This window comes from Heliconius melpomene, chromosome 11, assembly GCF_056956725.1.
Source record: "Heliconius melpomene rosina isolate 202511_hmr_F chromosome 11, ASM5695672v1, whole genome shotgun sequence".
Taxonomy (NCBI): Eukaryota; Metazoa; Arthropoda; class Insecta; order Lepidoptera; family Nymphalidae; genus Heliconius; species Heliconius melpomene.
Genome location: NC_140399.1, coordinates 1,843,460 through 1,859,129, shown reverse-complemented (window position 1 = coordinate 1,859,129; position 15,670 = coordinate 1,843,460). Strand labels below are relative to the sequence as shown.

Here is a 15,670-nt window from a genome sequence, read left to right as displayed (position 1 = left end):
ATAATTGTAACATTTATCTCATATTTTTATCAATCAAAGAATAATCAATATTGATCAGATTTAAATCAAATTAAATAACGCTAATCTATCTATATATATAAAATCGAAAGGTCACTCACTCATCACGAAATCTCAGAAACTACATGTGCTAGGAATCTCAAATTTTGCATAGGAGTTACTTATAGGACGTAGGTGCTCTCTAAGACGGGAATTTGCAATATTCGACTTCTAAGAGGTTGTTTTTGGGGTCGAAAGTTTGTATGGAACTTCGTTACTACAAATGCTAGGAATCTCAAATTTTGCATGGACGTCACTTATAGGACGTAGGTACTCATGGAGACAGAAATTAATAATAACGTAGTTCACGCAGGAGAAGCCGCGGGCGGGCCGCTAGTTAATGTATATGAGTGACGTTAAAACTGAGTATATCTATGAATCAAAGCTAAATATTTAAAGTATAAGTATCCTTAAGCATTATAGGTACTATAAGTTGCGCATACGCATGAAGTATGACAGTATTGATCTCACGCACTGAAAGAAACGTGACAGGGCTTCGTTGCAGATTTAACATGCAAGCCGTTATCAACCTTAATTCTGTTTATTAGAGTATAGTTTAGTACACAGTGTTCCTTTAAGAAAATTGTTTAGAATATCTCTATATAGCACTTAGAAGAGTTTATGACATCGTGTAAATAAAACGGTGATTCGATGTCAGAAATGGTGAGTAGGGTTGCTTATCTCACGTCAGTCAATTATATCTATTTAAAAAAAATGTCTAAAAATAAATTATGTATTTAGGAGGAGGTAAAGTAATAAGAAATTAAATTAAATAAAAATTAAAGAATAATAGGAATCAGAGGGAACTTATTAGAACCTAGTGTTAAAACACTCCCTTCTCCACTTCCCATTAAATTTTGCAAGCATTGCTTGTAGAGTGAACAAATAAAATAAAACTCTATTTTTGAATGGGTATCATGTAACGCAACCCTACAATTGACTATGATAATATTATTATGTGTTTAGATGATGTCTTAAGTGTCACTTTTAAATATGTTATGGCACTTTTAATTTTACATTAGATGTTACCACGTGGATATTTAACGTCGTGTTCTTAGTTTTTCACTGTTAATTATGTTGTCTCTGGTGGTGTATTATTATTAAGAGGGTTAAGGCACCCTATTTCCCACTTTCCGCCGAACTTTGAAGGCATTGTGTGCTAAGTGGCGTAATTCAACGCCGCACTTTGCCTCGACATCAGAGAGAAGGAATTAAAATATAAATTTAAAATAACATTTCATTTCCTAGAGAACCAGAACACTTTCACACACACTTCGTGCCCCTGCACCACGACTATAATTAAAAAAATATATATTGAATTTTATTACTTATTATATTATATCATATTATTAATCATATTTAATATTACTTAATACAATGAATAATAAAACATAATGAAACGTTTAAAAAACATAATAAACAAAAATTAAATAATAAGTAGTGTAATACTCTACTTACTTTTCGTCGAAGCTGTACTGCGAGTTGAGCACCGTGAACATCTTCTGGTAGAGGATGCTGAAGAAACTGTCCATCATTTCATCAAAGTCTTTGTCGCCTCGAGTGTAGTACCTAAAATTAATCATTATATTATTTTCAATAAAAAACAGAGTAGGGAACCTAGTGTTCAGACAGTTCGTTCCCCACTTTTCAAGACATTGCGTGGTAGTAGGCTAAACGCAACTAAATGATAACAAATTATTCTTCAATTATTTTGTATAAAGTAGATAAAATTCTTAGAAAAAAAACAATAATTGTATTTTTAAGTTATTAAGAAAACAGGAAACAGCTAGTAACAAAACAGAACAGAGGTTCTATTAAATTTGTTTATTTATTAATAGGATAGGATAAGATGGGAATCACCTTTCTTTTTCTCACCTGAAGAACCATTAAGATAAATTTATTAGAAAAAATAAAAAATACAAAATTAATGGATTCGAACCAACAAACACTGTACTGGTTTGGTGTAAGTGCTTGAATAGTCATAGATAAACAACTACTGTATACAGTTTATAAACGAAATGAATAATAACAAATGTTCGAGTTTAATCTTTAGATGAGCGGGCTCTTAGCAAAAACAAAGGGAGAACAATACTGTCTGGGACACACTGCCAAGTGAAAGGGTTGCATAGACACAATCGCAAATGAACAAAAAAAAAACAAAATAAAAATTTATTTATTATTTTTATTGGTATTTAATGAATTAATGATAAAAATTAAAGTTTTTTTAGATTGCTACCACATAGAATCTTGATCTTCCCACATAGAAGGATAAACAGAGGGAAAACAGTGCCTCACCTTTCGTCGTTCAGTGGCGGAACTTAACGCTGCGCTTTGCCCCGTTACCAGAGCGACGACTTAAAATTATAAATCTGTATACTATATTTCATTACCAAAATATTATACATACCTCTCTAATTCCTCAAAAAGCTGCTCAAAGACGTAAGAGTGTTGTTCGTAAATCATTCCATAGGTCCTTTTGAACATGGCGTGGAACTCCTGCCGTGATAGCTGCAAGAGCTTGCGGAAGAATTCTGCAACAAAACAAACACAAATTACAATTTTAGTATAAAAAAACTACACAGTTTTCTAAAATGATGTAAATATTGTAAAATTATTAGTACGCAGATGGGACCTAGTTTTAAGACATTTCGTTCCCCACCGTCCGCTCAATTTTCAAGATATTGTGTTGAGTGACAGAACTTAACGCCAGGCTTTGTCTTTTCCATACTAGAATCAAACCAGGAATCTGATAACCCAATAAACTAATTACAGAACTGGACGAGGCAGTCAACTTTCATATTCACTATGCAGCTTTAATAGGAATGCATTTATCTGCATCGCCAGTTTTTATCTTCTAATTAAATTACTGACTGGTATAAGATACATATCTGTTACAAGATATTCAATGTTTCCATGAATTCGATATTATCATGAGGAAGAAATACTTTTTGTTCTTGTTTGTTCTAAATGTCTTTAAGTAGGTAATGTCGTTAAAACTATTATAAATGTAGATTGCTAATTAAATGTCATAACATTAAAGTAATGTTTTATTTATGCCTTTGTAGCACAAAAAGCCATTCATAAGACACGAGTAAGATGGTTTTGGATTCAAAGCTCCCTAAAGGGATACATATTTAGAACTAACATATTTAGAAGAGTCGACATGGAACTCTACAGTACTGCTTTTCAATGTGTATAAATGTTAAGATTTTATTGTTTAATACAATAACCCAAAGGTAGCTACTGTAAATAAATAAAAAATATCTTAATTTTTTCCTTTAATAGTTTAACAGGCAATGTAATATATCTATCTATACAGAAATTGAGAACGAAAGTGAAAAACTCAATTTTAGTTACACATTTTCATACAAAACTATAAAATTAGGGTAAAATGGAATCTTATCCGAAAATGAAATATGACATGCCGTGATAGTGTGCAATAACTTGGTTCCAGTCCATTTTGGTGGTAACCGCGGGTTGCTGTGCGGGCTGCGGCGTCGAGTTACTTCAAGTAATCAATACAGTATGAAATATTGATTAGTTCATTATCCTGCCCTATATATATTCTTACGTGAACTTTACAACAAAGAGAACTTTGCAAGATATTTAATTAAGCCATGAAAAGGGAATCTTTGAAGTAGATAGTGTATCCCGCATATAGAATGGCAGGCAGGGGGAACCTGGGTACCAAGTATTAAAACACTCCGTTCCTATTAAGACACTTTCGTTCCCCATTTTCCGCCGCATTCTGGAGGCTTTGCGTGTTGAGTGGTGGAACTCAATGACGTACTTTGTCTCGTTACCAGAGCAAGGATATGAAAATATTAAATGTTTTGTTTTACGAGTGGGAATCAAACCTACAACCTGTCATGTTTACTAAAGTAATTTTATATAGATACATTAAATAAATTGTAACTGACACTAGCAATTACAATTTTATTATGTTTAATATGACTTTAAAAGGCGAAAGCTAACAAATATGTTTACATTTAATTTATGAAAAAAATATATAAATTCTAACTATGATTTGAAGCCACAACCAATTCATTCATCAACGCTAGGACAGCATCAACTAACAATTCTATTGTTATATCGACAATAAAAACAACAAATAGATAATTTTTCGCCTACAAATCTAATAAATCACCTTCAATATTATCAGAAACAAGTAACTCGAGTATCAGACGGCAACCAACAAATGTTTATTAGACGCTAAATATAGAGCGAACGTGCGTCTGCTTTTACGCTGATACTAGCATATTACGTAGGTACGTGTTGAACTATGATATAAAGTTTGTTTTGAAAGATATCATTTTATTATATAAAACTTATGTATAATATTTTATATTATAGCAGGGAGAAAGAAGGAACCTGGCAACCTAGTGGTAAGACACTCCGTTTTCATTTAGACACTTTCCGTTCCGTTCTCTAATCTAACGTAAACAAATATTTTAGATAAAAAAGGTGAGGGGTATTAAATAAATAATAAAGACATTTGTTTAAACAACGATGTTTTAATCACTGCGGTGACCTACTATCGGAATGTCTCTACAAGATAATTAAAAAGATTACGTTCCACGCGAACTAAAACAATATTTATATAAGCGCGTATCGAAAATAAATTTTATAATGAACTTCGTTTGCGTGAACTATAAAAAGTAGATTTCCGTTTTTTTCTTTTGCGGTTCGGTTTCCGTACGAATTTTGTTCTATCTCAGTGACCCCCTACTTACCTCCTTCTCAAGGAATAGGTTCCTCGAGGAGGAGGTATCTAGGAGGTAGATATCATGAAGAATATCAGCGTTCTACGTAGTTTCGTTCGTGCGCTGTCTGTCAGTCACTCAGAAAAGGAATGTATTCATATATGGGATTTTCATTCCTAAATTCATACTTTTGCGCACCAATTCGATTTGGTTGCGTTTTGAATGCGTTGTGGCTTCGATTACCACTCGGGGCTATGAAGTGAAAAATTACGAATTTTATATATGAAAAGGATAAATTTGAGGTGTAAAACTGTGAATTTCGTACGTACAAATGTAAATTTAGAGTGAAAAATCTATATACATAAATAGATCTAAATATAAAATGTCCAATATCTGTAAAAACCATACTATAATTTAAATTTTAGTTCAGTTCTTAGAGCCATTGTAAATTTCACATATTTTGCAACAAAACTGTATTGAATTATTTGAATGGCTAAGAGGTCTTACAGTTGCCAATCACGCTAATTAAAAGTGAAGAATTGCGGTACAGGATAGATGGAAAAAGTTTCACAAGACTTTCTAACAAGTACCTACCGGGCTGAGTATTATACATACTTAGCTGAATATTTTATTTTACATTTTTTAATTCTTGTTTCATTAATTCTTAGTTATGACGATAAACCTTAGATTTGGTAAAAACTTGGATTTGGGTTTTTTTAGCTATACGTTGTATCCCGCATGTGATAACGTTACCTAGTATTCAAAGCTACCTTCCTCGCACTCCGACATAATTTCCAGGTGGGTTGAATGAAAGAGGGTGGAAATGAAAACAAATCATTTTATCAAATGGAAACCGAATTCACAAAGATCCCAGTTACAGTCAAATTTTCCAATACAAAAATAACGAAAAACATCAAATTTCAGTATATAAGCAATTAATATATAGAACACTGGAAATCTCAACAAGAGACAAAGACAACTAAAGCTGCCAACTCAACTTCTTTAAATGCGTGAAAACAGCATCAAAATGGGTACACAACACAAATACGTTTCCAGTAAAAATGTTTGACTATGATATATATAGTAAATGGTAATACTATTTATCATAATATAATCGGTACCAATGACCGCTACTTGCGCCTTCGATAACATCGCGTCTCGCGTGCTCGACGTACATCGCGCGTGTCGCCCGCTAAGGTTTCAAATGGACTATGCGTTTTGTCTATTATATTTTTAATTGTTATTTATATATCTTTTCAGCTTCACACTGTATCCCGCATGAAGCAAGGGAGGCTGAGGGAACCTAGTGTGAAGACATTATGTTTCCCACTTTCCACTGAATTATCGAGGCATTGTGTGTTGAGTGGCGGGACTCAACGCTACGTTTTGTCTCGATACCAGAGCAAAGAACTATTAATGAATAATATTAATGAGAATATTGATAAAATTAATACATTCCCTCTAAAGGGAGGGCCTCAAGCTCACAACCGTCGCATTTTACAGTCATATGCTTTTGCCACTGAGTCACTAGTGACCTTTATTTATATACTCAAAAACATAAATAATTAGCATTCCTACTTCTTAAGATTCACCATGCAGGTGTCCATTGTGTTGAAGAGCTCATAGCACTGCCTTGGATTTGCGATTCAAATTCAGATTTAAAAGCCCCATTATTTATACGTACAATAAATTTGTCTCTACCAACGCGAAATTTAAAATGAATTTACTAGTGTTGTTTTTGAAGTAATCTTTATTCAATTATAACTTAAGTTCCTTAACGAACATAATTGTAGCAATATATATAAGCTTTTTTTAAAGGCTTAAGTTACAAAAATCTTATTTATATCGGAATCGATAACGTGAAATAAAATATAATAAGCAATACAAAATACAAAATATACATAAGAGAATGATATAAATATAAAAAACCTAAATAAAAGTTTAAGTTAACGTTTCGTACGTATAAGAAAAAATGTTTTCATTCATATTTAAGCGGCAAATGTGAAAAATACTGACTTGCATTCGAGTGCTAGCCAAGTGTCAGTTGACCTCAGGTCATCTGAAGCGATAAGTCAAAAAATAAGAAAAAAATATATAAACACTTATATAGACATAAGTATATATTGACATGAAAGAATCTTTTAACTTACATGTCTCCCCTATATAGCAGTGATAAGTCTAACTTGAGTGGAGAAAATGGTAAATAATTAAAAGTGTTCCCTGTAAGACACTCCGGTCCCCTTACGCAATAGACCACGCAGAGTGGAAAGAAGGAGGAAGAAGACACTCCGGTCCCTTTTTTCAAATTTCCAAGACATTCCGTGTTAAGTACAGGAACTTAACACCACCAGTGGGGTCGAATCATTCCCTCGTTTGGGGTCGAGTCTAACCGTCGTATTACCAGTCAAATTTTACACCACTGGGCCATAATGGTTATTTGGACCGTTTATTTTGAAAGTGGTGTAAGTCCATTTTTGAGAAAAATGAGCTATCACGTAATTCATGCTTAATTTAATGTCATTTTTTTATATATGACTAGTCCGTGTTTAATTTCTCAAAAAAAAACCCATGTTTTGAACAACTTAAAATCGGTCGGTAAATGAAATTGCATAATCATCGACATACTAACCTTTAATTTTCTCGAAACAAAAGAAAATGGACTTACACCACTCTCAAAATAAACGGTCCATTTAATAAATATTTAACTTTGTCATTACTTTTTATGTAGAGTATTACATTAATAAAATGAATTTTATTAATGTAACATTTACACCATTTGTTTTCTTGTCGACGCCAACCTCCGAGCTCAGTTTGTTTAAATAGGCCGGTATTGTTTTCGTTGCCCTACATTATACGGATTACGGAATTCAACGGAATTGGTGTAACGAATCCCTTAATCTTATTATTTAATCTAATTAGCAGGGATATTGGTTGAGACGGCCATTTAATATAATTTCAGACGAAAAGTCAGTTAATATAAAATTTTACGTGATATTATTTGTGGTCGAAGCATAGATTAGATTTTTTTATTTCTTTCTCAGAGAAAATTATTTATTTGAAATATAAACATTTTCTTCGGTTATTTTGAAATTGAATAGGAAACAATATTGAAAAGTATATTCCGATACTTTATTTTTTATTTACACAAGGGTGTGACTGTAACGCGACGGTTGTGGATTCGATCCCCACTCAAGGAAATGAATTATTTTTTTATTAATATTTTCATTTCTTCACTCTGCCACCAAGGCAAAATAACACCATTAAACACGCAATATCTTGAAAAAATGGGCTGAAAGTCAGAAAAAGAGTGTCTTGACACTAGATGCTCTCTGCCTACCCTGCTATGTGCAGAATACAGTGTGAAGCAGATTAATTTATTTTTATTTTACAATTTTCGCAGCGTAGAACAAAGCCTTATTTGTAGGTGAAAAATTAAAGCATAGCACAGTCACGCCTATAATTGATTGGAGTCTAATTATAGTTTTTAAAGTATTCATTTGTGCGGAATAATGATAGGTTTGGCGATTATCAGTGCCATTCATTATTTTTTCTATATTAAGTGTGACAATAACATCGGAGTATAAGCAAAATCCACAGAATTCATGTATAATTCACTTTAGAATTCTATTAATATTAGAAATGTGCAATGAGAGTGTATGTTTGGTCTACTTTCATGTAAAAACTACTGAACGGATTTAAATTAATTTACTTAACAGTAATATAGCTTATATATAAGAATAACTCAGGTTATAATTTATGTAAAAAAATTGTATTTTTTTAAAATTGGCTATAAGCATAAACGGGCACAACTTAACAACACACAATACACCAAATTAATAATTTAAAAAAAGATTATGTTGATTTTTGTACAATTACCATATTATACTACTACAGTAGAAAAAAAAAAAAAAATCAGTAAATCTCGCAAACACCAGGGTAGGCAGAGGGAACCTAGTGTTACACCACTTCCACTTCCTGCCGAATTCTGGAGGCATTGCGCTCTGCCTCGACACCAGAGCGAAGAAATGAAAATATAAACCTAAATAAATATTTTACTTCCTCGACTGGGGATCGAATCGAACCCACGACCGTCGCGTTACAGTCACACCCTTGCAGTAGTAGTAGAACAATGTAATAAAGAAAAAAGTCTAGAAATAAGGAAATAAAACGTAATCACGAATCATCGAACATAAAGGTTTTGGACTAGGCGTTTTCACGCATCGCCGAAACACGTTTTTTTACAAGTCACGCTCACGACACGGCCATACTCATCTATACATAATATGCCTAATGTCTATACTTTATATTTTCTACGCAGGCATGAGGAAATCGATATTAATATTAGGGAAGTACACTTTTACGTTCCTTTTAAAGAATTGTAAATGTTTTTTTTTACGTAAGTTATTAGCACTATCGTATTTTTTTTAAATATGTTTGCTTACAATGTAATCGATTAGACTATTATTTTTAACGCCATCTCTTAAATTCGTATTTTTTTTATATTACGTTAGTATGATTATATAACTTCGGCATTTAATGTAAAGTAAGCTACAATTTCTAAAATATTTATTTAATATTTCAGTATGAAATGCATAATTAGGGTAAGCAATAAAAGCCGAAGGTATGTCACTGGTCGTTTGACTGTAAGCGCGACAGTTGTGGGATCGATTTCCATTCGAGGGAATGAAATATTTTGATTTCTTCAATTTCCACTGGAAGACGACAGCACAGATAGAGTTCCACGATCCAAGCCGTATCTAATGTCTGGAACATTGGGCGGTGTATGGGGAACGGAATGTCTTAAAATAGGTGGTGTGAAAATAAAAAAAAAGAAATTTACTAAGTCTATTCTAGATAACAATAAAATGTTGGAATATTAAAGTGTTATTAATAAAGAAAAAATAAATATCCATCTATTAAAAAACCGAAACAGAGTTGCATTCTATGCAACAAAATAGGAATATTTTTATTCAAATCGATATACATTAATTATTATTTGAATAATGAACACTGATAGTGTTGTGATTCATTTTAATTCTTGTTAATCACGATAGGTTTTTGTTTACTGATTGTTATATATAGGTAAATCGCATGGCATTTGACGGTTCAATTAATAATTGATTTTCTATAGATATTTATAGAAATGAATATTTTGTTTGGTAGAACGCGCTAATCTCAGGAACTAGTTCGAATTAATAATAATTTGCTGTATTGTACAGTCCATCTATCGAGGAAGGCTTATAGGCTTACATCAAGTTATTCGCTTCGACGTTATAAGTACAATTACTTATAACGTCGAATTTCATATCATTCATTCATTTCCATTTAGCTACTGGAAGCTGCAAGTAAAAGGTTGAAATTTCTATTTTAGTTATTCCCTTAACTTTATTTTCTCTATATTATAAAATCCCAATTTCTACGCCCGTAGTTGTTCGTATGAACGTTACCAGTCAAATAGTAGTAATACATTTGTATCATCCATATCAGATATCGAACCCCCGACCACCTGCATCTATATAATTATATCTTGTAATTAATAGATAATCATCTCATAGTAGCAGGAAACACATATAAAGTACTTAGGTACGTTTAGCGCTAGTGGGTCAATCGAAATCGCCAGCACAAATGTTTGACACACATTCAGTAGACGCATTGCTAACGGGATGACTACTGGATGCTGATCAATATGTTGCTACGTTTAATATAAAAAAAATAGTTTAATTTTATGTTTTTTTTCTTTAGGAATTCAAAGGATGAATATATTAAAATTAGTTTTATAGTTATAATGAAAATGGCGGTGTAGAGACATTACGGCTTTGTCTGACGTCACAATAGACTGACTTACAAAAATTTGTAAATTTTAAAATAAAAAAAAATATTCATTGCAATAAAAAATTATTAAAACTCACATTTTTTTTTATTCACGCTAAATCTCACATATAGCAGGGGTCAGGCAGAGGGAACCTTTTATTAAGACATTACGTTCCTCACTCACCACCTTATTTTCGAGACACTGCGTGTTGAGTGTCAACCTGGCTAAAATATACAAAATATGTAAATAGGTACTCGTTAAAAATAATATGACACCTACATAAATACCACCACACTTAAAGTAAGTAGGTGAAACAGCAGACGTCTCGCGATAACACCGAAATGCGTTCTAAATATAAATAAACACGTGCATTTTCATTTCAGATGAAAGATAAAGTGCAGATGTTGAGGCTGTTAGCGCGTTTGAAGATGATATTTAATATCGCTTTAACAAATATTAGTGCAAAAATGGAAGATTTACGGGTTTTTAAAATAATTTTAGTTTTTATATTGTCTTGTCGTTTTATTGTAACCGGTTGTAGGTTTGATTCCCATGGGATAATGAAAATGATTCGCTTTGATAATACCCTCCCACACGACGTTATGTTACGCCTTAACAAGCAATGTCTTGGAAATTGAGCGGTGAGAAAGGAAAGGGGCGTCTTAACGCGAATTTTTCTTTGCTTATTCTCTATCTTTTATCTTAGGGCGCCTCAAGTAGCATTGCGCTTAACAGGATAGCCAGACAGAATTCAGTATTAACAGTCCTTTCTCCGCTTTCCACACAAATTAAAAAAAAAACCATAATCATCCCCTAAAAGAGAATCGAACTTAAAACCATCCTGCTATAGTCACTCAATTCCAATATACTGTAATTTCTTTAACATTAGATATATCAATCAATCTCTCCATCCGCCGGGAAGCCACAATCAATATATCTCGTTAGAGAAAGAGCACACGTACAACGGTCAGCTAGTAGCGTAGCTGGTTCCATACATAATGCATAAGTTAGGTTCCCGCTGGTTTACTGCTAATCGCAGAACTGGCCGGAGGCGCCTGCCCTAATAAGGCTTTACTCAGTTTATATTGAACGGGGGAATTGAAAAGTTTTTAGTTTATGCTAATACTAGCGGACGCGCGCAGCTTCGCTTACGTATTTAGGGGTGAATTCTAATAAACCATGAAACATCTGTTTAATGAAATATTTTTAAGAGTCTAAATTTCAAATTTTATAAAAATCGGTGGCGATTTAAAGATTTTTCCATACAAACTTTCAACCCCTTATTTGCACTCTTAGGGGGTGAATTCTAGAAAACCATGAAACACATGTTCAATTAAATATTTTTGATAGTCTAAATTTAAAATTTTATAAAAATCGGTGGCGATTTAAGAATTTTTCCATACAAACTTTCAACTCCTTATTTGCACCCTTAGGGGCAGAATTCTAGAAAACCATGAAAGATGTGCTCAATTAAATACTTTTAAGAGTCTAAATTTAAAATTTTATAAAAATTGGTGGCGATTTAAGAATTTTTCCATACAATCTTTCAACCCCTTATTTGCACCCTTAGGGGGAGAATTCTAGAAAACGATGAAACACGTGTTCAATTAAATACTTTTAAAAATCTAAATTTAAAATTTTATAAGAATCGGTGCCGTTTTAAATTTTTTTCCATACAAACTTTCAACCCCTATTTCACCCCTTTAGAGTTAAAATTTTTCAAAATCCCTTCTTAGTGGATGTCCAGATAACGAAAGTAAACATTACTCCAAATTCCACGTTTCTACCATCAGCGGTTACGGCTGTGCGCGCGTCTTACCTCAGTCAGTGAGGACAAGTCCTTTTATATATATAGATTTGTATTCAAAATTGATTATAATGTAAATTATACTATTTATATTGTAACTAGCGGACGCGCGCAGCTTCGCCTGCTTATTTGCACCCTTAGGGGTGAATATAAATGATAAACCATGAAACACGTGTTCAATTAAATATTTTTAAAAAGTCTAAATTTCTAATTAAAAAAAAACATTTTTTATAATGTTGTAAGTTTTATATAATGTCTTCGGTCAGGTGTTGAGGTAAAGCGCCGCGTGAAGTGAGGAATGGAAGTGACTTAATAGGAACGGAGTGTCCTAACAAAGTTCCCAGGCTCCCTCTGCCTACCCAACTAAGTGCAGGATATAGCGTAAAGCTAAATAAAAGATATTACCCATTTAATTACAGTTAAACAGTAACAATTAATTTAATTATCTTTATTCTGTAATGAGAATTTACATATTAGGTTACAATATAATATTTAGGCAAGGAGGTCTTCTCCAAAAATGCCAGACACCGCCATCGTTGGCACATTTTATGATAATAGTGCCTTCATTTGGGAGTGTCGAAATGATGATGCAGAGCTTTCACGTACACCTACAGGTCACCTTCAGGGTACCTAGTAAAAATAAGGGACGTCTTCCCATACCAAATTATAAAGCGGTCTTGACATGTTTTTATTATGAGTAATTATTTATTATTGTAGATGATTGTTGGATGTAATGTTTATTCAATTATAGTAGTTCCTATGAAAGTACATTATATACACTCTTATTGAAAGTATTGTTATTACATATAATAAAATTATATAATTAATTATACTTATATAATTTATTATAAAGAATGATAATTGAGACCAGTAGTAACGCAGCGGCGCAAACGTGCTTTATATGGGCAACGTGACAGGTTCGATGCCCACTCGAGAAAATGATCTATTTAATATTTTCATTTCCTTGATCTGGTAACGAGAGAAAGCGCGACGTTGAGTTCCACCACGAAAATGGCTTAATTGGAACCGAGTATCTTAACTTTAGGTTCCTAGGTTCCCACCACATACAGTGCTACAGCGTGAAATCAAACCTATATATAATACGAGAACACATGGACTTTGATCGTGTACACTCAAAGGGTATATCCAAACGGTACATGCCATACAGTACACCCATATACGGCGCGGTCACCTCAACCCGATCGAAAGTTACTCCGCCATTATATTAATTGGCCGGACACAATCACTAATGTTCGAGTCTCTTATAGCTCTAGGATAGGATATAGGTTTGAAGGCGGATAAATTTTTTATTATACTTTCTTTACAAGTTTAATTATAATATTATGTTTTATTAATTTTGTTTTTATATGTTGTAAAAGTTGATTTATTTGTAGAAATTATGTGTTCTTAGGGTTCCGTACGCAAAGAGCAAAATGGGACATTCTTCTTTCTGTCCGTCTGTCAGTCTGTATCTCATAAGCAATTATAGTTTAACGGTAATTTTATTAACAGATGATTTATTTCTGATGTCGCTATAACAACAAATACTGAAAAATAGAATTCAATAAATATTCAAGGACTACAACAAACATGTTTTTTTGCCGTTTGTGTAGGTATGGAACCCTAAATGCGTGAGTTCGACTATCACTTGGCCGGTTTTCATTTTATTTTCAAAGTACAGTTTGATAACTCCCGAATATAGCAGAGTAGACAGGAGGGTTCTATCTAGGGTAATAAAATAATGTTTCACAATTTCCAATTAATTTTCTGAGACATTCTTATAGAGCAGTGAAAAAATAATTAAAATAAAATTGATCCCCTGAGTGGCAACTAAACCCGCAACCGTCGCGTTTACTAACACACGCTTGTGCCCCTGCGCCACTACGGCCTTAACTTATTAGTCACCTTGAATTATTTGTCATACTCGTAATTGTTTAAAAATATATAACAATAGCTCTTATGTAGTCATCATTAAGATTGCTCTCAATTATTATAATAACATTTCATTATTATATTATAGTCTAATATTACATTATATATTAGTTAAATCATCATATTTAACAATATTATTGTAAGAAGTTTAAATTGACTCATATGTAAAATTCCAAAATAAATAATAATTGTTATTCCATAAGCCTCGAGCCTTGAAACTAAGTACATTATGTAATAATGTATTTATAAGTGTTAGATATTTGGTGCAACAATGACGTATTTATATTTTCTGAAATATTAAAGGAGACGAAATTAAAATTTGTTATAGAATTTCCGCAATTACCGTAGGTATTTTAACTTTAAAAAAAGGCCCTATACTTCATTTTTTAACTTAGCTGGCACTTAGCAGGTTAAGCAGAGGGAACCTGGGATCCTAGCGTTAAGACCCTCTGTCCCTCTTAATACACTTCCGTTCTCCACTTTCCAGCGAATTCTGGATACATTGACTGACGGAACTTAACCCCGCGATTTGCCTCGTTGGAATTATTACATATTTCATTCCCCGAAGGCGAATCGAACACACAACTGGCGTGTTTACAGTCGCGTGATTGTGCCCTTCAGCCTTCATAGCCTCAAAAATATTTTAATTTCATCTTTTATAACAATAATTTACAAGACAGTCTTGTTTCCTTTTTGGATCTTTTATCTATTAAAACGTAAACACATACATGTACCGTCGGTATGTACGGTTATTTTACCACAAATCAATGAAACTAAAACACTTAATGGAGAAATAAGTGAATAATCACTATCTATTTTGCCTTAAAAAGCGAAAAAGGATCCCTATTTCAGTATAAATCTCAAAATCATTCCATTCAAACCATTGAAAGCCATACGTACATTCAATATTGACTCTACTTTCCAATAATTCATTAGGTCTCACTCATCTCGAAATTCTCACGTTGATTAAGTACACTACTCATACGTACTCGTAGTAGTATGTAGCTTTATTTACATACGGCTGTACACTTTGGATGTGTTAACATAATTGTAGGACTTGGGTGAAATTGTGGGAAAGTGGCAGTACATATTTAAATGATAAATTCTATATGAATTTGAGGCCGTAGGGGTGCAGGGGCACAAGTGTGCCACTTGCGCTTGTGGATTCGATTCCGGAGAAAAAAAAAATGTTTTATTTCCTGGCGGTAACGAATGTGGGGAACGGGAAGCGTCTTAACACTAGGTTCCCAGGTTCCCTCTGCCTTACTTCCTGTAAAGATTACCCTATTATAAAGTATAGACAAATATTTCTTTATCTAAGGAGACAAAGTGTAACATGCAATGTCTTGAATTCGTTAA

The 15,670-nt window shown here is 32.9% G+C and overlaps 1 protein-coding gene across 1 annotated transcript in view; it reads right to left on the bottom strand.

Annotated features, from left to right (window-relative positions):
- Window positions 1–15,670, bottom strand: part of dlp (glypican dally-like) — an 83,064-nt gene that overhangs the window by 10,701 nt on the left and 56,693 nt on the right. Inside the window, exons 3-4 of the mRNA XM_085192784.1 lie at window positions 2,465–2,588; window positions 1,516–1,626 (exon numbers count right to left, since the gene is read on the bottom strand). Of these exons, the coding sequence (XP_085048910.1) occupies window positions 1,516–1,626; window positions 2,465–2,588 (235 nt within the window). The remainder of the gene's footprint in view (window positions 1–1,515; window positions 1,627–2,464; window positions 2,589–15,670) is intronic.